The sequence below is a fragment of the Osmerus mordax genome, chromosome 23 (genome assembly GCF_038355195.1).
Source record: "Osmerus mordax isolate fOsmMor3 chromosome 23, fOsmMor3.pri, whole genome shotgun sequence".
Classification (NCBI taxonomy): domain Eukaryota; kingdom Metazoa; phylum Chordata; class Actinopteri; order Osmeriformes; family Osmeridae; genus Osmerus; species Osmerus mordax.
Window position 1 is genome coordinate 1976744 of NC_090072.1, and position 27521 is coordinate 2004264.

A 27521-nucleotide genomic window follows, 5' to 3' on the forward strand; every position below is an offset into this window, starting at 1 on the left:
AAGTTGTCTGTGTGACTGCGGTTTGATTTATTGAGTGGTTGTGTAATTAGCTTCTCATCACAGTATGTTCTTTGACAGTATTATATTGGCAGCTAGGCAACAGTAGAGTAGGAGCAAGGGACCGTAGGACCGCTTTGCTCATGTATCTTACCTCAGGCTAAGATGGAGTGTGGATGTAGGTTCTAGAACATTTCCAATTAACATTTTCTCTCCCTCTCTCTCTCTCTCTCTCTCTCTCTCTCTCTCTCTCTCTCTCTCTCTCAATTCTCACTTTCTCTGCTTCTCTGGGAGGAGCGCTCAAAATTCAGTACATGGAGAGATAGAGGGATGGAGGGATAGAGAGATGGAGTGGATGGAGGGGCGGTTGGGATCTTGTGTCCCTAGGGACCAAGGGCAGCTGTCTGAGTGAGTGTGTGACTGCACTGTACGAACATGATTCTTGGTGATTTGAATAGATAATATTTCAGAGAATGTGTGTGTGTGTGTGTGCGTTGGTAGTGTATTGCTGCACCTGCACTTGTAGCATTGTTGAGTGAGCCTTCTACCTCAGGTGTGTGGAGGACAGGGTCATCGGGGACATAGGGAGTCAGGTGGCTGAGCGGTTAGGGAATCGGGCTAGTAATCAGAAGGTTGCTGGTTCGATCCCCGGCTCTGCCAAAATGACGTTGTGTCCTTGGGCAAGGCACTTCACCCTACTTGCCTCGGGGAGAATGTCCCTGTACTTACTGTAAGTCGCTCTGGATAAGAGCGTCTGCTAAATGACTAAATGTAAATGTAAATGTCATCGTCGGTCGAGACTCAGAGTTGGAGAACGTTCTTTTCCTCAGAATGTTCTTTCCTATGGAACACCTGACAAGACCCAGCCCACCTCACCCTACAAGGAGAGAACCCCATCACCCCTACCCCCTCCCTCACCCCCCCCCCCCATCACTCACCCCCCCCCCCCCCCCCCCCCCCCCCCCCTTCTCCCCCTTTGAGGAATGTTTGCCCGGAGTGGGCCATTCCAGTTCCAGTATGACATTCTTTGTAGTATTAGGAATCTGTCACAAATGCAGGTTGGGGCCTAGGCCTTAGCTCGCAGGGCTAATGCACTATCGCCGGGAGCGACAGCAGCATTCCGCACCTCATCACCTGAACCCCCACCCTCTCCATCCTCCCTCCTCCTCCTCCCTCTCTCCGTGCCCCCAGCCCCCTAGCGAGGTCACACACCTGTCTACCCCTTCCTCTATTCCGCTTACCTCCCCTTTCTTCCTCTCCTTCCGAATCCTGTCTGTTCCTCTCTCACTTCTCATTTCCTCCTCTTGTTTCATCATCCCTCTCTGTCTTTCTGTCTCTCCCTTTCCTTCTCTTTCTTTCGCAATTTTTCTCTTTCTATTTCTCTTTTTTCTTTCCTTTCTCACACACTTTACTCTTTTTCATCCAATCTTTCTCTGACCTCCTTGTCTGGCCCTCTTTACCCGTTGTGTTCCCCTCTCTCTCCTCCGCTCTGATAACCCCTCCTTCTCCGAGCAGATGGTCGCCTCTCAGAACCAACTCATAATCCAAATGACTGCAATACCCATAAATCCCTCTGTGGGAACCGCACTGCCTGGTCAGTCAGAACAGCCACTGGGTAATTGTGGGAGTTGAAGTTCATCAAGGTCAATGGGTTATTTATATAAGTAGCCTATGGCTAATACTAGGTGTCATGATCAAAAACCCTTCTGTTCCGCCGACCATTTAACATTCCTTCCTGGAGTTTCAGAACCAGGGGAGTGTCATAAAGGGAAAGTCGTGGGAGGTCAGACTTGGTCAAGAGGATTAGAATGTTGGATGGATTTAAGGAAGGCCTTGCACTGATAACGTTATTGACAGGAACCTTAAGAGGTTTCGAGGTCTCAGGTTTATAAAAACCTCTTCTGACGCTTTAGGGCCCGATCAGACAGAGGGATGATGAAGAGATAGGAGTGGCCTTGCCATGACCTGTTTTAGCCTTTAGCATGGCATCTCTCAGCTGGAGCTGTCAGTGGGTTAGCGTAGCATGATTTAGCATAGTTAGACATAGTTCCTTAAGATGTTGAAGAGATAGGAGGAGAGCGGTTTTGACCTGGGTGTTGAAGTGATAAGAGGTCATTTGAGAACTAGGTCTGAGACGTAGGGAGTGAGATCTCACAAGGGATGTTGACGGTTTCCTGTCTTTATGTTGGAAAAGAGGAGATGTTTGTCTGAGGTAACCGTGGGGCGACCCTGGGCGGGTTCAACTCCAGGTCTCGTCTTCCTGAATGACCTTCAGAGGACATACAGATGTTTCTGAAGGGTCACACTTGGGAGGGGGAGAGAGACATGGAAAGAAGTGGTGAGAAACCGAAGGAGGGAGGGAATGAGGAAGAGAAGGGGGCCAAAGAGAGAGAGAGAGAGAGAAGAAGAAGAGGAGAGAGAGGAGAGAGAGAGAAGAAGAGAGAGAGAGGACACATCTGGAGGATCAGAGAGAACTCCCTGGGTGTCCCTTCCTCTCTTCTTCTCCCTCTGCGGCGGTTTCATCCCTCGATCACACGTAATGTGACATAAGATCATTCATCTCTCAATGGGCGTCCTAGTCGATCTACCTCTTTGTTTCTCTCCTCTCTTGCGCTCTCTCTCTCTCTCTCTCTCTCTCTCTCTCTCTCTCTCTGCCTCTCTCTCTCTTTATCTCTCTCTGCCTCTCTGTCTTTTATAAACAGAACATCACCAGACACTTCCAGATGCTTTGTGGAGTTTAGATATCATATGACTTGACTCTAAACACAGATGACAAACAGCCCTATCCGATAGACATGGGACGGGCCACCTGTCACTTCCTTCCTGGTAGAACGTTCTCCGATGCGAGCGGACCAATGAGGGGAGTCGCTTCTCAACCTTGAGAAACTTTTCACCCGGCTACGCTTTTCACACCCATAGAAAAACAGAAAGAAAGAGAGTCCCCCCATATCTCATCCCTCTCTCTTTACGACCAGTAAAAAACGAGGGCGTCGCCATCTTCCGTGCTCTTTCATTCCCTTCTTCCCCCCCGTTCCCATGGCGATCCCACATCGAGCTCCTTGTTTACGTTCCAGTGCCAGGTTCCAAGATGGCCGTCTGCGCCGTTTCCTGTTTTGCTGAAAATAACTGGCTTTGACTCTGGGTGTTTGTACGAGGGAGGTCCTTCTGTTTGTGCAAAACAGTAAATGGTAGCTAGGTGGAAGAATGCCGTAATAGAGTAAGTTGAGGCCCTCTGAAGATTGTTTATCTCACAGAGGACAGAAATGCTCAGCCGACGGAATCAAGTCAGTCAGTATTCTTCAGGGCTTCAGGTTCAGATTCTAAATATTTGCAAACAGACACACTTCCAAAAGATAAAGTAAATCATTTGGGTACTTGTGAAGATTAAAAAAGCACCTTCTTCTTCTTCTTCCTCCTTGACTTTTACCCCTTTTTCTTCTTTGTGTTTTTCCACATGCTTACGTTCACAAACCTGGTGGATGTCATGTTCTTTAGAGTCTGTTAGGTAGTGGCCACTCCTTAAGGGCATCAGTTGCTCTTCTCTGTGGTTGTCCATTACTTTAGTCTGGGCAAACCAGCACTGACCTGCTATTGGTGGGTCATCCAGCATTCCATTCCTTTCATTCATTCAACCTTCTATGGTGAAAAGGTCAAAGGTGAACCTGGAAGGGAAGCTCTTGTTAGCCTGGCTTCCAAAGCAACATTTATTCATTTCCCTGTCTTTGAAAGAGACAGAGACAGAGAGAGCAAGAGGGAGAGAAACATAGAGAGAGAGAGAGACAGAGGGAGAGAGAAGGAGAGAGAGGGAGAGAGAGGGGGAGAGAGAGAGAGAGAGAGAGAGAGAGAGAGAGAGAGAGAGAGAGAGAGAGAGAGAGGAGAGAGAGAGAGAGAGAGCGAGAGGGACAGCGGGAGAGAGACAGAAAGAGAGACAGAGAGAGAGAGAGCAAGAGGGAGAGAGACAGAGAAAGCGAGCGAGAGGGAGAGAGACAGAGAGACAGAGACAGAGAGAGACATAGAGAGAGACCTTGTTTGTCTTTCTCTGAAGTTCTCCTGTGTGCTCAGTGTGCCCATGTGTTTGTCACCATGCAGGGCTTCATGGGTAATAAACCCCAGCGGGTGGCTTGTTGCTGATTGGATCGCGGGTTTAAACAGGAACACGCGTTATTGGTTAACAGAGTTAAATGGACCGTTTGGCTGAGCCCTAAGCACCACAGTGGGACTAAGAAACAATCTTTTTTTAAACATCAGTCGACCAACTCCCCTCTCTAACTTCGGCTGTGTGTAAACTGGGATCAAACAAGACCAGCAAGTGGGTCTAACCCCACCTTGACTCCCACTATTCAGTGACCCATAATGGCTGCCCTTTGTGGGAGCCTTCACCTCCAGTTTCCCTCTGCGGATCCCCAATGCCGATTGACCCGTAATGGTGGTCCTCCATGGGGAGCACTTAACCCAAAGTCTCCAACAATCTTTAGTATCTCAATGATGATTGAGCCAAAATGGCTGCCACCACGGGACCTCTCCTACCCATAGTTTCTCTCAGTCCTGTTGCTGAGTGGTGGTTTCCCCATGGGAAAACAAGAAGCTAAGAAGCCTGTTGAGGCAGGTCTCCTGCAGTTGGTGTGAAATCACAAGCGTCACAGCTACGCTATGCTACGCTATGGTAACACATTCGCAAATCCATTCGTGGCCGCTACGGTATGCTACGCTAATCCACCGCGGCTACGCTAGTCCCCGGAGTGTGTCTGTAGAGGACCACACACCAGCTTGGGCAAAGTAGGAAACCACATCAGTGGTTAGCCGACACTGATAGCATCGCGCTACACGAAACTCAACCTGTGGTTGCTCCAGGTCAGCTGATCGCGCACACACGCTTTGATTGGTCAGTCAAAAAATTACTCCCAACCATCAGAACGACCCTTTATAATAATCTTTTCAAGGTGATCCGTGATACAACACAGGTTACAGAATGTTTACAAAATGTTTACAAAATGTTTACAAAATGTTTACAGTGACAGGGTTTACTTTACAGAATGTTTACAGTGTGTGACTGTACCTCACATCATGTTTAGGCTGCAAGGACAAAGTGTCTCAAGTAGGTTAGTTGTGACAGCTGCAGAGATGTACTGTAACCTCATTGCTCCACATGCAAACACACATGTGTGTGTGGGGGTTTATAAACTCCATCACATGTAACATAGTACAGATGCGCGTTGGGTCATACAAACAGAGACATTCCTCTAAAGCGTGTGTGTGTAACTGTGTGTGTGTAACTGTGTGTGTGTGTGTGTGTAACTGTGTGTGTGTGTGTGTGTGTGTGTGTGTGTAACTGTGTGTGTGTATCTTTTCTCCCTCCTGCTGTTAATCACGCAGACATCATCTTTCACGCCTGAGAAATGGTGAAATTCAAATGGTTGTAATTAGAGAAGGCTTTGCTGGTGATTAACTGTAAGTCTGTCTCCTTATACTCTCTCTCTCTCTCTCTCTCTCTCTCTCTCTCTCTCTCTCTCTCTCTCTCTCTCTCTCTCCTCTCTCTCTCTCTGTCTCTCTCCCCCCTCTCTTTTTCTCCTCTCCTCTCCCCTCTCTCTCTTTCTCCCCCCCCTCTCCCCCCTCTCCCACCCCTCCCTCTCTCCCCCTCTCCCTCCCTCTCCCTCATGAGCCGCTGGCCCAGGTAGGTGTTTCTGCATACCTCTCTCTTGATAGCTTCTTGGCAGTGGGTGGAGTGTGTCAGAGTCTGTGAATGATCTGTGTTTGGGTCTTAGCCCGGGTCAGAGGCACAAACACAAACACATCCCAGGCTGAGCCAAGCCTAGACGAGGATGATCTGAATCCAAGCGCTGCACATTAGGCTCAACTTGCGTAGGCCTCGTTCTGACATGGTGGAGAGGTCTACCTGAGGTCTGTGTTACTAATCCTCTCACACCCTCACACACACTGTCTCAAACCAGTACCTCACACACCCTCACACACTATCTCAACCAACCCAGTTCTACACCCTAACCCGATCTCAACTCAGCCCCTCACCCACCCCCCCCCCCCCCCTCACAGTTTCACTTCCAAACACTGCCCCCTCCCTCCTCCATCTCTCTGTCCTCTCCACACTCCCCTCCGTCCGTCCTCCTTCCAGTCAGTCTCTCCCGGCCTGCTTGTCTCTCCCTTGACAGGGTTGTGTGATATTGGTCTCCTCTCTCATGTCTTGTCTTCACACCAGCCTGCCAGCTGCTCAGCAGGAGAACTAAGCCTGCCAGACTCCCACACACTGGACCACGCAGAGACGCACAGACACACAACACTGGACTTCCTTCCTTTCTTTCATTCTTTCTTTCTTTCTGACTTCTTTTTTGGTTCTTTCTTTCCTTTCTCCCTCTTTCGTTCTATCGTTTTTTCTTTCTTTTCTCTTTCGTGTTTTTTTTTTTTACCTACTTTCTTCCTTCCTTCTTTCAAACACATCTACACAAACACACATGCACACACACACACTCACACATTACCTCCTTCACTGAAGGCTCTGGACTTCTCCCAAACCGGCGGAGCACCCTGTAACCTGGTAACTCATTTATAAGTGGTTGACACTGTCCCTGAGTAGTTTGACTCATCTAATAACACATAAAGCCTCTCCCAGCCTTCCTAATCTCTCTCTCTCTCTCTCTCTCTCTCTCTCTCTCTCTCTCTCTCTCTCTCTCTCTCTCTCTCTCTCTCTCTCTGTCTATCTGTCTCTCTCTCTCTCTGTCTCTCTCTGTCTCTCTCTCTCTCTCTCTCTCTCTCTGTCTATCTGTCTCTCTCTCTCTCTGTCTCTCTCTCTCTCTCTCTCTCTGTCTATCTGTCTCTCTCTGTCTCTCTTCCCTCACCTCATTTCACACTCTCTCCATCTTTCCATCTCTTCTTGTTCTCCATGTGTCCTCTAGTGTCCAGCCTTGTCCTTATTTATAAACAGAAGCTATCAACACAGGCTGTATTAGACTGTCTACTTGGATATTTATAAACATATCCTGACCATACACACACCCACTGTTATAGTACCCGCGGTGTTCCCCCTACCGCGCCTCATCTGCCCCCCCCTGCTATTAACAGTAACACACACATACACACACATGCACACACATACACACACATGCACACTCGCTCACATACGTCTCTTTGAAGGTGGTCTTACGTATCTGTTAGTGAGATGTTGAGGATTCCATAAACTGTGTTCTCTGTGTGTAAGTAAGCATGTGACTGTATGTGAGAGTGTGCGTGTGTGAGTGTGAGTGTGAGTGTGTGTGTGTGTGTGAGTGTGAGTTGTGTGTGTGTGTGAGTGTGTGTGTGTGTGTGTGTGTGTGTGAGGAGCAGGCTGGGGTGGCACAGGTTGACCCCCAGGTCTGGATGTTTAGGAAGGGTCTCGTTCGTCTGCGGGGCTGAGTGTAGCGTGACGGGCCACTCTGTAAACATCGGTATACAAATAAAGTTGGATTCAATCCAGCTGTCCGGAGGAGATGAGGTCCATCAGAGCGATGGAGGGGCACATGGTTGAGGGATGGAGGCTCGATGGAGGCTTGGTGGTGCAGTGAATTTAGAGAATGGGGGGGATGGTGGGAGCCAGCAGGGAGAGAAGGGGTGAGGTGCCGGAGAGGAGGGAAGGACGACGGGGAGAAGGGAAAGAAAGAAGGGAAGGAGGAGAGACAGAGGGAAGGGAGGAGAGCCTTTGGAGGATAGGAGGAGGAAGGAGTGGAGGGGGAGGAGGGAGAGAGAGCGAGGAGGAGGAGGGAGAGGAGGATGGAGTGGAGGGGGAGGAGGGAGAGAGAGCGAGGAGGAGGGAGAGGAGGATGGAGTGGAGGGGGGAGGGAGGGGGAGAGAGAGAGGAGGAGAAGGGAGAGGAGGATGGAGTGGAGGGGGAGGAGGGAGAGAGAGAGAGAGGAGGAGGAGGGAGAGGAGGATGGAGTGGAGGGGGAGGAGGAGCTTGAAGAAATGGAGGAGAAGGGGGGGTGGGGGGGGGGCAACCAGGTATTGAGGAGGGGGGGTCATGCTTCGACTTGTCACCTGCTGCCCTAATATTTGCATTACTTATCCTCCCCCCTTCTCCACTCTCTCCCCCCCTTCCTCCATCCATCCATCCATTCCTGGCTTTCTCTCCCAGGTGAAGGCTGTGGATTGACATGGCTGGTAGACTAACAACAAAGTGGTCACATTCCACTCTCGTTCTCCTCAACCCTCCCCTCCTCCACCTCCCCTCCTCCACCTCCCCTCCCCCACCTCCCTTCCTCCACCTCCCCTCCCACCTCCCTTCCTCCACCTCCCCTCCCCACCTCCCTTCCTCCACCTCCCCCTCCCCACCTCCCCTCCTCCACCTCCCCTCCCCCACCTCCCCTCCTCCACCTCCCCTCCCCACCTCCCTTCCTCCACCTCCCCTCCCCACCTCCCCTCCTCCACCTCCCCTCAAGAGTAGCTAGGCTTTCTTAACGCCAAACAAATAAGTTTAATGAATTTCTACCTTCTCTGTGTTTTTTTTTTTTTTTTTACTGTTGCTTGATACAGTATTTGGCAATTCCATTGAACCACAACTGGAATGCTAGCTTAGAGAAATAGTGAAAGAAAAGCAAAGCTCTTTGCAAAAACAACTTTGACAAGAGTTAACAAGTTGGGCCTGATTGTCAGTGACTTAGTGTACTCAAACATCTCTCTCCAGGAGAATCTTCGGAATAACAACTTTGGAAATTTCCGGCCGATAACAGCTGTCATATTTCAGTTGGGATTCGAAATGCAAACATGTGGCTCAACATATCAAGGTACTTTGTCCTTTATACTACGGGATGTCTACTTAAAGAATTCCAGCAGCAAGTGATATTTTCTATACACACATGGGGATAAAACCAGCTGCTAACACTAAAGATGTCATCTAGTTGTTCATCTGTCTAATAGACAAAAAGAGATAAAGATAGAGAGGAAAGATGTGTGTATGTGTGTGTGTATATGTGTGTTTGAGTGAGTGAGTGTGTGTGTGTGTGTGTTTGAGTGAGTGTGTGTGTGTGTGTGTAATGTGTGGTGTGTGTGTGTGTGTGTGTGTTTGAGTATGTGTGGTGTGTGTGTGTGTTTGTGTCCAGGGCTATTCCGGCCCTCTCTCTCCGCTAGCTACCTCAGTCAGGCCAGGTCAACTCTTTAGCACAGGTGACCCTGCTGTCCCCTCTGACCCCCCCCCGCTCTCTATTTAGACCTCCGCCTTAATGGGGCCGTGGCATGGCAGCACACACACACCTACACACACACACAGAGGTACACACACACGTGTGCATCCGCACACATAGACATAGTCTCTCTGCTCTTTGTGGTCTGCGGGTATGAATGGCATGGTCCCTTCTCCCTCTCCCTCTCTTGCTCTCTCTCTCATTCTTTCTCTCCCTCTTATCTTCCTCTCTCCCTCTCTTACTCACTACCCTACCTCTCTCCCTCTCTTTCTCTCTCTCTCCATCCCCTCTCCATCCCTGTCTCTCTCTGTCTCTGTCTTCGTGGTGACAGTTCTAGTGTCAAGGACCATTTTAAAACTGCGCACCCCCATCACACCCTTGACGTGATGAATCTGTTCTTATTTAGGATGGGGGGGGGGGTTTGTCCAGGAAAGGACGAGTGTGACTCTGAGTCATTCACTGGAAAGAGAGGGAGAGAAAACGAGAAAGATAGAACAAGAGAGGGAGAGAGAGATAGATAGAGAGAGAGAGACAGAGAGAGAGAGGCTACTATTCAGTCCAATGGGATCCTAAAATATTCTGTCATTCTGAGTTCTGTCATTCCTGATTCCTGTCCATACATTTCTGCCTGCTTGGCTTAGAGAGACTAAAAACTTTCCTAAAACTATCGTTTGTCTGTCACAGAACACACACATACACCACTCAAGCTGAGGTGATTCTTCATAATGTCAGACAGGTAGAAACACACAGGGACAGACAATATGATCCGTTAACAGTTCATCAGTCTTCCTGTAGGGATAGTACACACACACACACACACACAGACACACACACACACTGACACGCTGTTGAGTGATGGTATTTGACCAGGGGGCCATAGCATGTTGAGGCTTTATCGTATAGTGGCTTGCATGTATGTACTTGTGTGTGTGTGTGTGTGTGTGTTTTGTTATCTAAATCACTCTTGAATACCGTAACTCACTAGGCCGTAGTGGCACCCCTGACAGCCCCCCTGACAGCCCCCCTGACAGCCCCCCTGACAGCCCCCCTGACAGCCCCCCTGACAGCACCCCTTTACAGTCAATACTGTACACACACACACACACACACGCTACCTGTAGTCTTCATCTCATGAGGCAGAATGTCTGAATGGATTCATAATTGTGGCCTTTTGTTGTTACAGAGAGCAGGATCACACACTGAGAGGAACATGGTGTTTTAGAAACAAGGTATGGACTGTGCGTGTATGTGTGTGTGTGGGACAGAGGGTGAGAGAGAATGTATGTCTGTGTGTGTGTGTGGGTGTGTGTTAGTGTGTGTGTGTGTGTGATGGCGTGACAGTGGCCCCGGCCATCGTGGACACTGGTGTGTGTGTTCCAGCTTGTCCATCAGGAAGTCCAGAGCAGCTGGGTGGATTGCCTTTCACGTGTTTTTCAGACGACAACAACTGGAGTGTTTCTCCAGTTCAACCACCTCTACTCCATCAGAAGAACCAAACAAGAGAAAATCCACTAAGTGCGCTTGTTTTAACCAACAGCAGCTCTTTCTATGTGTTTTTCACTGGTGTCTGAGTGATGGGTGAACCGATCAGGCGTAGCTTATTTGACCCATCTGGGCTTATTTGGCATGGCACTCAGACTGGTGCAGGGGCAGTTTGTCTGACGTGGCTGTTGCTGTGAGTGTGACAGCTGTGACAAGGACTGACCTGAGGTCGGTGTTTCCAGGTGAATACAGTCTGTCTCCATCAGAGGCTTCTGACATCCTGTGACTGATGGATGCTGATTGGCTGTTTGGATTCCTCTGAGGTATTTCTATTTGCCCAGGCTTGACCAATGAGGGCCTCCATGTCCTTTGAACACCAAGCCAAAGCCAGCTGCCGTGACGACCAAGGATAGCAAATAACAAAAGCACCAGAAAGAGGCCCAAAGAGGGTGTGAGAGTGTGTGTGTGTGTGAGTGTGTGTGTGTGTGTCACTCTCTTCTCAGGTATCTCTTGTTTGCCAATCTTACCTTTAAGGGGCCCTCCTTTTCTCTCTCTCTCTCTCTCTCTCTCTCTCTCTCTCTCTCTCTCTCTCTCTCTCTCTCTCTCTCTCTCTCTCTCTCTCCCTCTCTCCCTGTCTCTTTCTCTCTCTCTCCCTCTCTCTCTCTCTCTCTGTCTCTTGCTCTCTCTCTCCCCCCCTCTCTCTCTCTGTCTCTTGCTCTCTCTCTCTCTCTCTCCCTCTCTGTCTCTCTGTATCTCTCTCTCTCTCTCTGTCTCTCTCTCTCCCTCTCTCAGTATCTTTTTCTTTGTCTTCAGTTTAGGTTCAGTACTTCAGTTACTCAACAAATATATTTCCATACATACACGTCCAGAGAGAGGTCATGTGTGTGAGAGCATGTGTGTGACTGTGTGTGTGAGCGTGTGTGTGTTTAATGTGTTTGACGGTGTGTTTGCATATTTGCACAAAACGTGTGTGTTCACTGTGTGTGTGTGTACACTGTGTGTATGTGTACACTGTGTGTGTGTGTGTGTACGTTCCTTGAAACCAGGTACAGAGAGCCTCAAGTCAGGAATGTGAGGAGGTCATCCATTCATCTCTCCATTCATCCCTCCGTACATCTATCCATTCATCCTGTCATTCCTGGGGACACCTGTGTCTGTCTGTGTGCACGTGTGTGCGCACGTGTGTGTACAAGCATGTGTGTGTGTGTGTGTGTGCGTGCGACAGATCTCAGCATGTAAAGTGTCCTGTGACGTCAAAGCGACCGCAAGCAAGAACAGAGACGAGAAAGAGATAAGAAAGGAAGAATACAGAAAGTATTTATCTTTCAGTAGAAGACACCCCCCCTCCCCCTCCCCCTCTCTCTCCCCCCCTCTTCTTATTCTTACTTTTAAGACCAGAGTTGTTCTGTTCCAGGTATTAAATATGACCAGTTTGCCAAGACCTGTCAGGAAGTGTGTTAGTGTGTCAGTCCAGGTCATGCATGACCTGATGGACTTAATATGAGGGACTTCCTGTAACTTATTTGTAGAAACATCACAAAAGTTTAATTAACGTTTGATGACTAGGGTACTTTGGGATGTATCATGGAGAGAGGATCTCTCTCCTTTCAAGGAGAGAGGAGGGTGGGGAGGGGAGGTGAGGGGAGGGGAGGTGAGGAGGTGAGGGGCCTCTTAGCTGAATACATGAGGGACAAGTTAATGTGTACCTCAGTGGACGTGGGAGTTTGGGCCTCTGTGTGTGTGCTGTGTGTGTGTGTGTGTGTGTGTGTGTGAGTGTGTCCACTGTCCATCTACTGTATGTTTGTGTGTGAGACTGAAACTTGGCAGTCTTTGTTTGGGATACGTGTGCATGTCCTGTTGTCAAGGGTTACTGCATAGGCATCCAGAGGAAGGGCAGAGGTTTGTGTGTGTGTGTGTGTGTGTCCTTGTGGGCGGCCATATTTCACCAGCATTTCACACCTACATACCATGAGAGGGGAGCTATATTAGCTCTCTGTTAGCGCAGTTAGGGTGTGTGTGTGTGTGCGTGTGTGTGTGTGTTAAGGGGAAAGGAACACTTTCAGCCTTGGGATTCCCTCTCCAGGGAATGCATCCAGAGCAGAATCCTCTGGCCCAGCAGAACATGGAATTCTACTCTACATTCCCACTTCCAGGTTCTTCTATCTGCCAACACACACATGGGAGAAAGAGACAGGCAGAGAAAGAGAAAGAGAGAGAGAGACAGAGAGACAGAGAGACAGAGAGACAGAGAGACAGAGAGATAGAGAGACAGAGAGATAGAGAGATAGAGAGACAGAGAGACAGAGAGAGAGATAGCGAGACAGAGAGACAGACATCTTTTAGACAAGCCTGCACTCCTCCGGTAACAAGACTCTTCTTCCACCCAGTCATCAGTCACCATCCCAGCTCCAGCATCTGTCCTTGTCACACCCTGCCACTTCGCTCTCTCTAGTGACAGTGATTTGTATGAGAAAGGGCTGGGCGGCGTGAGGGGCGTGTGAGGGCTGCTCTGGGGTCTGCCCCACGCCGTCTGCGGCGCTGGGCGGAGGGTGTCCGGGCGAGGGGCTGGTCTGGGACCAGCTGGGAGGCAGCGTGTCTGGGACTGGAGATGTGGGAGGGTGGGTGCCACTTCTCACAGAGGGCCGAGGAAAACTGTGGAAAAACACAGGGTCATCTTTGTGTGTGAGGGTGTGTGTGTGTGTGTGAGGGTGTGTGTGTGTGTGTGAGGGTGTGTGTGAGGGGTGTGTGTGTGTGTGTGAGGGTGTGTGTGAGGGTGTGTGTGTGTGAGGGTGTGTGAGGGTGTGTGTGAGGGTGTGTGTGAGGGTGTGTGTGAGGGTGTGTGTGTGTGTGTGTGTGTGTGTGTGTGTGTGTGAGGGTGTGTGTGTGGTGTGTGTGTGTGTGAGGGTGTGTGAGGTGTGTGTGAGGTTGTATGAAAAAAGGAAAGTATGTTTGATTGGAATATGTCCTGGCAGCGTGTCTAAAGGTCAGATAAACATCACTATCGTGTTCCTCCCCTCCAAACATTTGACTTCTTTTGAAACCTTGAAACGAACCTTTCCGAGGTGATTATTGTGAAATCGGTGCTAATCTGACGGGCATATCTCAGCCTCAAGTTTGGCCTCACTTGTGTTCCATGGAACGCTCCGCCTCCACAGCGATCGACCATCAAATCTCCAAGTGCCCGTGTGGAACGCGCAGGTGTTCCCGGATTCTCCGCGGCCCCGGCGTTCTAGAACTCTCCGCCTGGCTGGCTTCCCCTACATGCTGCGTGAATGAATGAATGAAGATGAATGAGTGAGGTGAACGTGACTAGCCCCCTTCTCTGCCGTGGTCAAGTCTGGATCAGTGCTGGGTCACCTCTCTGAGCCCCTGCTGTCTGTCATCCCATGCTTCTTTCATGGAGGGATGGAGGGATGGGAGGGGGGGGCGTAGCTAGCCTGCTGTATCCCAGCTAACAAGCCCTTAATTCTGGTGCAACTAGACAACAGTGGCTTGGAATGTAAAGCGTTCCAGAATGTAAAGCTGCAGAATTATAAAGGTTCTAACTCCATGTATACAATGTCTTTCTCCTCGCTCGCTCCATGTCTCTCTCTGTCTCTCTATGTCTCTCTCTCTTCCTCTCTCTCTCTCTTTCCCATCGGTTCTCTTTCTGATTGCTTTGGACTCAATGTTCCCAGTCAGTGATTTCTCTCTATCATTTACAGAGACAGAGGGAGAGAGGGCTGAAGGTAAGAGATAGTGAAAGACAAAGAAAGGAAGAGAGGAGAAAAAGAGAGAGAGGGGAAGAGAGAAAGACTGAAGGAGACGGAGAGAAAGACAGAGGAAGAGAGATAGACAGAGGGAGAGCGAGGAAGAGAGAGAGAGAGGCCTGCATGCATCATGCCTGTGTGAACATGCTGCACCCGACACAGGGGTCCATGACCTCTCTCTCTCTGTCTCTCTCTCTCTCTCACTCTCTCTCTCTCTCTCTCTCTCTCTCTCTCTCGTCTCTCTCTCTCTCTCTCCTGTCTCCTCTCTCTCTCTCTCCCTCCTTCTCTCCTCTCTCTCTCCTGTCTCCCCTCTCTCTCTCCTTCTCTCCCTCTCTCTCTCCTATCTCTGGACCCGGTTCAGTGTGGGGCCACTTCTGGTTCTGGGGGATCTATGGAAGGGGTCCCTGCGCTGCACCAGAATGCCCAGGAGAGAGAGCCCCCACCTGGGGAAGAGCAGGCCAGTCAGCTGGGCTCTGGGTGGATGAGGGAGTCGTACAGTCGACCAGTGGATAGCAGAGGATCTCAGTCTCCCTCTATCTCTCTCTCTCTCTCTCTCTCTCTCCGTCTCTCTCTCTCTCATACACAGACACACACACATACATTTGTCATTTATACAAACAAACCTCTCTCTCCTTGGGTGGGCTCTCACTAACTAACCCCCCCCCCCCCTCCCAACCTGAACTTGTTTGTGTAAATGTCACACTAAATACATCAGTTTGTGTCTTCCATCTCTGGAATGGGGGTTTGTTCTTAAAACACCAATAAACTCTAGGGAGAGGCAGAGTTGGAAGTAGGTTATGCTCAAAAATTTCCCCTAACTGTCCATCCATCCATCTGTCAGTTCATCCATCTGTCCATCCATCCTATTGTTTTATTGTTCTATCATTACATAGTAGTAGTATAGTTTATGTCGGTTCCAAATTCTTGTGTTGCTTTTATTGGAATGTATTGTCATGAATTGGTTCTCATCACCCAGAAAAAGGTAACATGAACATACAGAGAGAGAGAGAGAGATGAGAGAGAGAGAGAGAGAGAGAGAGAGAGAGAGAGAGAGAGAGATGAGAGAGAGAGAGAGAGAGAGAGAGAGAGAGAGAGAGAGAGAGAGAGAGAAAGTATTAAGACTGAGATTAAGCAACATGACACTAACTAGGTCATAGCTTTAATGCTCCCTTTAAATGAAAACGATTAACTCCTTTGTATCCTGATTACTGAGGCCCTTGTATAGGCAACCTGCTCTGCTCACCTACAATGCTTGCATTCAGCTGCTATGGTCTGTCAGCCTAAGCTAATGTTTACCTGTAACTTTACCAGGTGGCGATGCTAGGCTAACGTATGGCTGTAACCCAACCAAGATGGCTATGCTAAGCTAACTTCTGTCTGTAACTCTACCCCTGTGGCTAAGCTAAGCTAGCCCTGGTAGGATGGGTTGGAAAACAGCAGGAATTTTAATTGCTCTGGGATAGTAGTATGTGTGGAAAAGGGATTAGGAAATAGTTGTAAGGTACTCATTATGGAAGCAAAGAGTATATTCAATTCTGGATTGAACTGGCTGGGTGTGTTCCAGTACCAAGCCTGTGTGGACTAAATCAATTTGGCTGTGACTGGTGAGTCTTTGGCTGTGACTGGTGAGTCTAAATGGATGGAACATTCATTTAGACTCTAGAGGAGTCCCTTTGTCTCAGGAACACAACTGGGACATTCCTATTCCACATACTTATTCTAGAACTATCCATTCCAGAACCCTGACCCTCTACAGCCCTATTCTGTTCCTTCACTGTTTTTCTCTGATCTTGAGACACACACTTACACACACACACACACACACACACACACACATCGCTGGTGTTGAAACCTTGTCAGTGCTACTTCATTACCCAGTCACCAGGTTCAACTAGACCTGCCACACACACACACTCACACACACACACACACACACACACACACACACACACACACACACACACACACACACACACACACACACACACACACCCTTCTTCTGTGGCCCCTTAAGACCCTCACATGGAGCCAGTGGTGCCTGCCTGGGGACTGACTTATTAACAGTGTGTGTGTGTGTGTGTGTGTGTGTGAGAGAGAGAGAGAGTGGGAGAGAAAGCGAGAAAATTATTGAAAGAGAAAGAGAGAGCATTGTGTGTGTGTGTGTGGGGGGGGGGACCTTACAAGTGTATTGCAACAGGTCTCATCGGTGCCATAGTTTTGCTAAAGATCTAGGGTGTAGAATGTTCCCTGTGGCAACCCCCCATGGAGAAGGTTGGGGGTTGAGGTGGGGGAGCACATTGTCATGTAATGGGTCTCAGTAGCCTAGGAAAGGATGCAATTATCCTTCTAAAACGCCCCGCTGGGAGATGGGAGGGGAAGGGAGGGGAGGGATGGTTACAAGCTATTTTCAGCTGTCTTGTCTCTGTGTGTGTGTGTGTGTGTGTGTGGGTGCGTGTGTGTTTGTGTGTGACCAAAGCACAGCTGCCCTGAGAGTTGAGAGGTCATCTATAGGGTTTCTCCCACGAGGGCTGTAAAGCTCTGATCGCTGGCTTTGTGTCACACACACACACACTCGCGAACACCCACGCACACACACACACACTCGCGAACACACACACGCACACACACTCGCGAACACACGCACACACAGACTCTTTTCAGGAATACCATCTCTCATCTTGTTTCATGGTTATTATCATGTAGACGAAAGCAGAGAGAGAGAGAGCCAGAAAGAGACACAGACTGAGAGAGAGAGAGAGAGAGAGAGAGAGAGAGAGAGAGAGAGAGATAGTGATAGTGAGAGATAGTGATAGTGAGAGAGCGAGAGCAAGAAAGAGAGAGAGGGGTATTGGTAGATATGTATGGCTGTCTGTGTTGTCAGCGTTTAGACTCTTTATCTTACCAGGGTCTTGACTGCGGTAGAATGAGCACTTTATGAGCCTTCACTACTACGGGCCTCTGCTGCAAATCAACAGGATTTACGGACTTTTCAACAGGGCTCATTGGCGTTTTCACAGTTTCTAAACAGTGCTCACTGACTGGCTGTTTCAGACAGTGCTCACTGACTGGCTGTCTCAGACAGTGCTTACTGACTGGTTATGTCTCCATGTTTCTTCGACATTCCTGAGTAGAAAAAGTCAATATACAATATGCAACACATACATCCCCCCCAATCCTCTCTTCTCTCTTTCTCGCTTTCTGTCTTTCTCTCTCTCTCGTTCTCTTTCTGCACGTCTGAGTTGTCTGGTTGATGTAAAGGTCACTGGGCGGAAAGAGGGATGAAGAGGAAGAAAAGGGTTGGGCAAAGAGATGGAGGGGTGGAGATAGAAGGAGGGAGAGAGGGTGGGGGGAGAGGGTGGGGGAGAGAGTGGGGGGAGAGGGTGGGGGAGACCTCTCGGAGGAGGGAATGTCTTGTCTCCTTCCGTGGAATCTGTCCATCTTTCACAAGGCTGTCACACTGCTCCTCCCCCTCTCCCTCCCTCCCTCCATCCTTCCCTCCCAAGGAGAAAGGAGAGATAGAGGCGGTATTGTGTGTTGCTTTGATCTTTCGGATGGTCAGTGCCTCTCTGGGTTAGTGTTTCATCTCTGGATATATCCCAGACCTAGCACACTCGTCCTCTCCCCCTCACTCACTCCCTCCCTCCCTCCCCTTGCTCCTCTCTCCCTCCCTTGCTCCTCTCCTCCCTCCCTCACTCCTCCCTCACTCCTCCCTCACTCCTCACTCCCTCACTCCTCCCTCCCTCGCTCCTCTCCACCTGCCTCGCTCCCTTTCTGCACTCTGTCCTCCTCTACTCCCTCTGTCTTCTCTCTCCCCCCCCCCCCCCCCCCTCCCCACCGTTTCCCCAACGTAATATCTAACAGTGTTTATCTCTTTAATCAAACAGCTGCCGGCTGATCAGATGTAGCTTGCTGTGTAAAACACCCAAACCCAAGCACTGTAAAAGGGATTCGGGCTAGTAATCTGAAGGTTGCCAGTTCGATTCCCAGCTGTGCCAAATGACGTTGTGTCCTTGGGCAAGGCACTTCACCCTACTTGCTTCGGGGGGAATGTCCCTGTACTTACTGTAAGTTGCTCTGGATAAGAGCGTCTGCTAAATGACTAAATGTAAATGTAATGTAAATGTAAAAGGTACGTGTGTGTGTGTGTGTGCTAGGGGTGTAGATCACCTCCACAGGTAATTAAACTAATTTCAGCAGCTGTCCTCTTGTGTGAGGTGTTGTGTAATTACACAGGTCACTCAGAGAAGGACTGCTCAGACGTAATCACACAACTATTTGAAAAGGAGAGAGGGAGAGAGGGAGAGAGAGAGAGAGGGGGGGGGGGGGGGGGAGAGAGAGAGAGAGAGATGGAGAGGGAGAGGTAGAGGGAGAGGGAGGGAGAGAGGGAGAGAGAGAGAGAGATAACTGGAAGGAGAAGCTGGGTGTGATTGACAGCTGCAGAGTTGACAGGGATCACCTGTTCTGGAGGTGCTATTACACACACATGCGCAGACACAGAAGATCGCCTCAGTCTACACAGCTGCAGCTGAAAAGTGTAGCCTCAGGTATCTTAAAAGAGAAATGACAAACTCTGAGATTGACAGAGTGTGTCTAATTGGTTGTGTGTGTGGTTGTGTGATTTTGTGTGTGTGTGGTCGTGTGGCTTTGTGTGTTTGTTTGGTGTTCATGTGTGTGTATGTGGCGGGGCGGGGCGGGGCGGGGTACAGGTCATTCGTCACCTGTCTGTGACAGGACGGGAGGTCTAGTTATTAAAAGACAGCGGGAACACACACTCCCCTGAGGGATGAAAACATCTTCATATCACACACACACACACATACACACACACACACACACTCACACACAGACACACACACTCACACACACACACACTCACACACACACACACACAGAAATCCTACCGTTTATTTTTAGATGAATGGTTCCATTATAGCCTGATCTTGTGTGTGTGTGTGTGTGTACAAACAGAGTCTATTTGTATGCGTCTTCCATTTTCTTTGATTCATGCCTCATTGACGATAAATGTGATACACATTCTCAAACACACTCAAGTACAGATAGATTAATGCTGCCCACGGTAGACATGTTCCTGCAGATCTCCCTTCAAACAAACCCATGCCACACATACTACACACACATACTGCACACACACACACACTTTCATACACACTCCTTTCAACTGCATGCATACCTTGTCAGGTAAACAGACAAATACAAGTTGCCCTTTTTCCAGCATGTGTGCAAGGCTGTGCGACACAGGATATTACCTGTCATCTCTTGTTTCCTCTCCCCATCATCCCTCTCTCTCACTTTATTATTACTGACTCTCATCTCCCTCTCTCTCTCTTTCCCTCTCATCTCTCTCATCTCTCCCTTTCATCAAATCTCTCTCTTTAGCTCTCTCTGTCCGTCGATTGTCGGCCTCTCTCCATCTCTCTCTCTTTCTCCCCGTCTCTCTTTGAATCTTTCTCTCTCCCTCTCTCTGTCAGCCGACTCTCTCTCTCTCTCCATCCCTCTTCTCTCTCCCCCTTTCATATAGAAGCTGTCTTGGTGTCTAGCCACACAGACGTACACTCACATCGCGTTGAAACGATCTAAAACCAAAGCCTTCCTGTTTCCAGGAGAACACACACAAGCGCACGTGCACACACACCCACACACACACACACACACACACCCACATACACACCTGGCTGTTGAGGGAGAAGTATGTCTGATATGTCTGGTGTCTTGTAACTCCACAGGAGATGCAATCTCTCCACCCCCCCACCCCCGCCCCCCCCCCCCCCCCCCCTCTCTCTGTCTGTCTGGCAGAGGGAGGGAAGGGGACAAGTTCTCATTCTGGAATCCTCATCCATAATCAATGAACGAATGAGTGGATGATGTTGTTTAGTGCGTGTGTGTGTGTGTTGTGTGAGGGTGAACCCCTCACATCCGTCATTGTAACCACAGCAAGTGTGCAGAGCATACCCCCCTCTGCACACACACACACACACACACACACACACACACACACACCTGGTTTGGCCGCGGCCACTTCCTAAATCCTCTTGTCTGGGTGACCTCCCACAACCCCTCCGTGTTTATGGGCGTGTTTGATTTACAGCCCCTGACCCCCCAGAGGGGGGGAGTCACATCTGGTCAGGTGTGTGAGAACAGAGGTAGAGAAGGGAAGAGGGATGAGGGGTGGAGCGGGGAGGGAGTTCAGAGGCGAGGCGTGACAGGAGGAGAGAGAAAGAGAGAGGGATGAGGTGAGGAGAGGTGGAGGGGTGACAGGAGGAGAGAGAAAGAGAGAGGGATGAGGTGAGGAGAGGTGGAGGGGTGACAGGAGGAGAGAGAAAGAGAGAGGGATGAGGTGAGGAGAGGTGGAGGGGTGGTACTTTAGTGTCCTTTGTGGAAGAAATTGGGATTTCCTGTGTGCTTACATTAATCACTAATCAATAGAACTAGTCATTGGATACTAGTTAGTACGTTTATCATGTAAACTTGCTATTAATAACAGTAGATTGTGTCTATGTGTCAGGGTTAATAGATGTTCGGGGTCAGGAGAAAGTACTGGCTAAACGTCCTTTGTCATGACTACAAGGAGAGCGCCAACTATGATCTCTCTAGTCTGAGTGGTCATGTGTTGGGAGCTATGAATCTCTTCCTCTGAGACTGTTGTAACGTCATTACTGCCTGACTGTCACTATCTATGTTTACATTCCTGTGCCCTATAAAAGATGGTCCTCCGGCTTTCGGAGCGGAGAGAGACCTGGTTGAGACCTAAGCTTGGTGTTGTGTTGTCATTTATGGTCAGAAGACTTGTTTTCTCTCCCAATCTGCAGATTGATAAATACGTATTAAAATCCAGAACTCAACTGAACTTAGTCACTCCGTTTATGAAGAGACGGACAAACACTTTCTTCATCACCTTGCAATGAGAAATGCATCGAGGCGAGTTTGATTCGACTTTATGTGCCTCCTTGGGCGCGATGGCGTCAGTGGAAAACCCCCGAAGCATCATCCCCACACGTGAGCCAAGTTGAAATCGAACGCGCCCTCCGGTTATGTTGAGCGTTTGTGAGGTTTCTGCACGCAAGCCAGGTCTGCCTAGTTCCATGTGACACTCTAGAACATTCCGACGTCATAAATATAGAAGGAACTAGATGGTCATCTCCCACGGCGATGCCGCCTTGGCTCCTTCTGCTGGAGTATTCTGGGATGTTACAGGATTAGGCTTTCAGTTCAGTGAGGGGAGACACTATGACGGGATGTTTGAGGACACACCTACACACACTCACACATTCACACACACGCACACACATATTCACACTCACTTTCACACACACACATTCACACACACACACACACACACACTCTCACACACACACCTACACACCTTCACTCACACAAACACACATGTATGTGAGAGGGGGGGTCCATGTGTAGGTGTGTGTGTGAATGTGTGTCGGCATGTGTGTGTGTGTGTAGGTGTGTGTGAGGAGGGATACTCTCCTACATGAGCCGGGGGGCAACACTGCCAAACTAACTCAACTTACGGATGCCTGCGTGTGGTAACTAGTGCTCAGTTATGTGACCTGTCTGTCTGTCTGTCTGCGTGTGTGTGTCTATGTACGGGGTTCCGTGTGTGTGTGTACGCGTGTCCACAAACACACACATACACGTACCACCCCCCCACACAACCACCCCCCACACACCCACACACACACACAGTTTATGTAGGGGGTCAGCGATCCCTCCTCCTGTCAGACATGTCTGCCTGCTCTCAGTGGAGAGGTGACAGGAAGTATGTCATCAGTCTTCTCTCTCTCTCTCTCCCCCTCTCTCTCTATCTCTCTCCCTTCTCTCCCTCTCCCTCTCTCTCTCTCTCTCTCTCTCTCTCTCTTTCTCCGTTTCTCATTCTTTCTTGCGCCTCCCGCCCTCCACCTCTCTCCCTTCCTCCCCCTCTCCTCTTTTCTCCTTCCTCACCCTTCTGCCATCAAAGCCTCTGTTCTCTAATGGTCTGTAGGTAACTCAGATGTCCTCTCCATTCATACAAGAAAAATAGAGGGAGAAAGTGAGGTGGAGAGAAAGAGAGAGAGAGAGAGAGAGAGAGTGAGGTGGAGAGAGAGAGAGAGAGAGGAGAGAGAGAGAGAGAGAGAGAGAGAGAGAGAGAGAGAGAGAGAGAGAGGGAGAGAGCGAGAGAGTGAGGTGGAAAGAGAGAGAGAGAGAGAGAGAGAGAGAGAGAGAGGAGAGAGAGAGAGAGAGAGTGAGTGAGGTGCAGAGAGAGAGAGAGAGAGAGAGAGAGAGAGAGAGAGAGGGTACTGAAGTAAACCATAGGACCAAGATGCAAAGGAGAAATAAAGTGTAAAATGTGTGTGTGTGCATGTCAGTTCTTGTGTGTGTGTGTGTGACAAAGGGACACGTCAGGAAGATGGTTCAACCCCAGCACTGGGCTGCTGGGGCCCCTGGGGGCCTCATTGTTCAGCAACAGAGAAACAGAGGGATGGTCGGAGAGAAAGAGAGGGGGGATGGGGAGGGCAAGGAGAGAAAGAAGAGAGAGCCTAGAGGAGAGGTTAATCTTTCCCTTTGCCGGATGAATGCGGCGCGTCGGTTTATTGAGTGTGTGTGTGTGTGTGTGTGTATAAACGCCTGTGTGTGTGTATAAACGCCTGTGTGTGTGTGTGTGTGTGTGTATAAACGCCTGTGTGTGTGTGTGTATAAACGCCTGTGTGTGTGTGTGTGTGTGTGTGTGTGTGTGTATAAACGCCTGTGTGTGCTTGTGTGCGTCCGTGTGGACATACGTGAGTGTTTGTGTGTTTGCGTGTGTGTTTCCTGAGGAGTGCTTTATAATGGTCTGCACACAAGACCTTGAGAGTAGAAAACACTCGAAACAAACACACACACACAGCCTGGGACGAGCCTTATATGGACAGGGTGAACTTGTCTGGATCCGCTCTGCCTCAGGGTCCACCGTTCAGCAAATGACCCTAGTAAAGACTCTCCTAAAGCAGTGGACAGCAGATTTATTCCCTCGCTCAGTCTGTTAAACGCTGCGCGCCAAGACAGGGAATGTGACGGCCTCGTTAAGTCAGCTGGAGTCCGATCCGGACCTGTGTGGTCTATCGCCCACTGCACCGCTGACCGAGGTTGTCACGGAGACGGCATTATGGGATGCATCTCCCAGGTGTTTGTGTGTGTGTCAGTGTGTGTGTGTGTGTGTGAGAGAGAGAGAGAGGTCATGGGTGGAATCTTGCTGGGGACTTAGGATGAGGTCTGTTTCTCGTGCCTGCAGGTGCCACAGCGCCCCCGGTGGTCAGAACAGGGAACTGATGGGTGGGAAATATTCAGTGGACCTTTGGTCCGATCCAGGGACACGCACCCATGCACACACACACACACACACACAGATATACACATCTACACGCAAACACAGTCACCGTGAATCACAGCTCTGCAGTTGTCTAGAGGTCACACCCTACATTATAGTTGGTCTGTCTGGGTGTTGACAGACTGTATGAAACACCTATTAAACACCCAGCAGGACAGGAACGAACTGGACTGGGATGTTAGGGTGGAGAGATAGAGGGAGGAGAGGATGGAGGGATGAAGGGCAGAGTCAGAGAGAACATGTGCTTCCAGTGCCAGTGTTGTGTTTGCTTTAGTTCCCAAGCTGAGGAATTCTGCAACTTGTACACACACACACACCAACACACTCTATCTCACACACACGCATGCACACACACACACACCAAATGCATGTCCAGATTCCCACCCCCACACACACCTTGAAGAAAGACAGCCAAATCTCACCTCTGAGAGAAACATCCGTTTGCTAAAAATAGACCCTCCCTGCTTCCTGGCAGGGGTGGCGGGATACGCCTGGGTAATGTGAGGCGTTGCTTGGAACGGTGGGAGGATACACTAGCAGGGTGTTGTAAGGTCCTGCCTGGGCACAGGGGCCAAAGTCAACCTATGGTGTTCGACATGAGTAGAATATCAGTAGGATATGAGTAGAACACGATTGTAATGACTCTAACCCTAACTAAGAGTATATTGTTAGGATGATTTGAGTACTTTATAGGTACAATAGAAGTATAATGTGGCGTGACAATTCCGTGAGTATGATGAAATTTGGTCTTTATATATGTCATGTATAAATATTTTGTAATCATCATCGTGCATCGTGACCTACGCTCTCCATCAATTTCTCTCCATCCCCAAATTCAAATTCACGAATGCTTTATGGACATGAATATTCAAGTTAAACAATGTTGCCCAAGCAGTCCACAGAGTGAACCAACATGTTAATGCACGTCACATGTCGAAACACCTCCCATGTCGAAACACTTCACACGTCGAAACACCTCACACGTCAAAACACCTCACATCTTAGCTGAGAAAGGATGGTTTTAACAATGCTTTTACAGAACGAGACGCCCCCGTCTGCATGTCACATGTGAGCCACTGCACAGCTCCTGTTGCCATGACGCTACACATCTATAGATATAGATACGTAAAGTATGCTCATATTATACTCATATTATACCCATATTTACCCATACTGTACTCAAATGATATCCATATACTTATATTCTCTTATTATACTTATATTCTGCTCATAATATACTCATGTAATACTCACATTTACATTTAGTCATTTAGCAGACGCTCTTATCCAGAGCGACTTACAGTAAGTACAGGGACATTCCCCCTGAGGCAAGTAGGGTGAAGTGCCTTGCCCAAGGACACAACGTCAGTTGGCATGACCGGGAATCGAACTGGCAACCTTCGGATTACTAGCCCGATTCCCTAACCGCTTAGCCACCTGACTCCCTATAAATACCCATCAACTCAATGTCCTACCAGAGGGGTATGAGTGTGTCTGGCCCCTGCCCACACTGCAGAGAGAGAGAGCTCTCCTCCTGCAGGGGCTCTCTCTGGGCGGGGTGGGGCAGGGCGGGGGCACAGGTTGGAGGTGAACGGGATCCTGCCAGTAGGTTTGGCTTGGAGGAGCCTTATCCTCTTATTTTAACTCCTCTGAGACCCTCCACACTGATCAGCTTACCGGCCTGTTCTCAGGAGAAACCCTAACCCTGGGTCTCTCTGTGTGTGTGTGTGTGTGTGTGTGTGTGTGTGTGTGTGTGTGTGTGTGTGTGTGTGTGTGTGTGTGTGTGTGTGTGTGTGTGTGTGTGTGTGTGTGTGTGTGTGTGTGTGTGTGTGTGTGTGTGTGTGAGAAAGAGAGAGAGAAAGGGTTTTGCATACATGTTTGTGATCTGTGTGTGTGTGTGTGTGAGAGAGAGAGAGAGAGATATTTGCATACTACATGTTCGTGATCTGTGTGTGTGTGTGTGTGAGAGAGAGAGAGATATTTGCATACTACATGTTCGTGATCTGTGTGTGTGTGCGTGTGTGTGTCATACGTGGCTCACAAAGAGCCAGTAATTACAGCTGAAACACAATGAGGTGAAATTCTATGAAGTCCCAGTGTTCCTCAGAACATTAGACCATATCACATGTTCTTACAGCTACCAGGCTCACACGTTCCCCCTGTCGCAGCAGGAAAACAGATCTAGTTTCCAGGTCTTTCATTTGGAGCCCCCATTCTCACCTTCATCCTTTCACCCCTCCATCCCTCTATTCATCCTTTCTCCCCGCGCATCCCCTCCTCCTCCCTGCCTTATCTCACATGTGTAGCCTATAGTTTTCTCCCCACCCACCCCCCTCCACCCGACCACCCCTCCACCCACCCCACCACCCCACCAATCCTCCATTCTTGCCTCATATTCCTCCATCCATCCATCCTTCTTTCTACCCTTGTACTTTTCTCTCCCTCCATTTAGCCCCCCTCCCTCCATCTAGCTCCCCTCCCTCCATCTAGCCCCCCTCCCTCCATCTAGCCCCCCTCCCTCCATCTAGCCCCCCTCCCTCCATCCCCTCAGGTATAGGTTTAGGGTACTTCAAAGGTGTGATTACCACAGCACTTACCCACGGTGCAACCCTAACCTGCGTGTGTGTGCTTGTGTGTGTGTGTGTGTGTACAGGTATGTATATATGTGTGTGTGTGTCATCCCAGCCTGGAGTAGTCTTGGAGCAAATCTTTCATCTAAGAGTTTGAGAGAGAGACTTACTAATAGCCCTCAGTCATGGCAGTGGTCTGTTTGTATCTGATCTAGGATCAGTTTAATTAGTCTGGCTCAGATTTATGGCCATGATTAGTATATAGGTCTAGCTGCTCTGAGGTCACTGGTAGGTGGTTGGTGGTTGCATGTTCTGTAGAATACTGCATGTAGCCATCACAGGGGTGGTTGTTACCAGTAAACACGTCTATATAACAGTTAATCTGTCTGATGTGGCGCACGACAGTTATGTGAAGTGTGTGTGTGTGTGTACATGCATGTACGTTTGTATGTTTGTTTTCTCTGTGCATGCGTATTTGTGCATATCTTTGGTTTGTATGTGTGTATATATTTGTATATATGTGTGTATGCCTGTGGTAACTGTGTGCGTGTGCACGTCCATAAGTGTGTGTGTGTGTGTGTGTGTGGACAACTTAAGTGGTTGAACTGCTGCAGTCGAGGCTGTCAGGAAACCCTGGCATGCTGCTCTTCCCAGATCAGTATCGAGCGCTCCTTCTGGAAGGGGAGACCGTCTCTATTTACGTCTCCGGGTGCTCAAGATAGAACAGGGAGATAAGGGACTCAGCCCTCTTTCATTCATCCCCGTCTTGTCTGCAGCCTTGTCCTTCTCCAGGTGATTTACAGTGGGGTTTATGGAGGTAAACATGACATCATTTGATTCCAGAGATGTAATGTCTGAACCGTCTGATCAGTCTGTGTAGAGGCATGGTTCGACTTAATCTTGGCTCCTACACCTCTGCATCCCTCCCTCCTTCCCTCCCTCCCTCCGTCCCTCCCTCATCCTAGACACAACTGGTCTGTAAGTGTCTGTACTGTTCCAGCCCGGCCCTGCTATGACATCACCACGCCCGCAGGTCAGACTAAGCCCTGTGCCAACTTCACCTGTCGGGCACTGGATCAAGCTGTTGGTGGGGACGGGGACGGGGGGAACGGGGGCGTTCGGAGGAGAGACACACAGGAGGCTCAGGTTCCGACATTCCGACTGATGGATGGGTTTCTGGCTGGTTGTC

General features: G+C 49.4%; 2 protein-coding genes across 3 annotated transcripts in view; one reads left to right on the forward strand and one right to left on the reverse strand.

Moving 5' to 3' along the window:
• The window catches only part of col4a5 (collagen, type IV, alpha 5 (Alport syndrome)), a 56052-nt gene extending 42277 nt beyond the window's left edge, over window positions 1–13775 (reverse strand). Inside the window, exons 1-2 of the mRNA XM_067262005.1 lie at window positions 13765–13775; window positions 13071–13268 (exon numbers count right to left, since the gene is read on the reverse strand). Of these exons, the coding sequence (XP_067118106.1) occupies window positions 13071–13268; window positions 13765–13775 (209 nt within the window). The remainder of the gene's footprint in view (window positions 1–13070; window positions 13269–13764) is intronic.
• col4a6 (collagen, type IV, alpha 6) overlaps window positions 1–27521 on the forward strand; it is a 73714-nt gene that overhangs the window by 9029 nt on the left and 37164 nt on the right. The gene's annotated exons all lie outside the window — the stretch shown is intronic.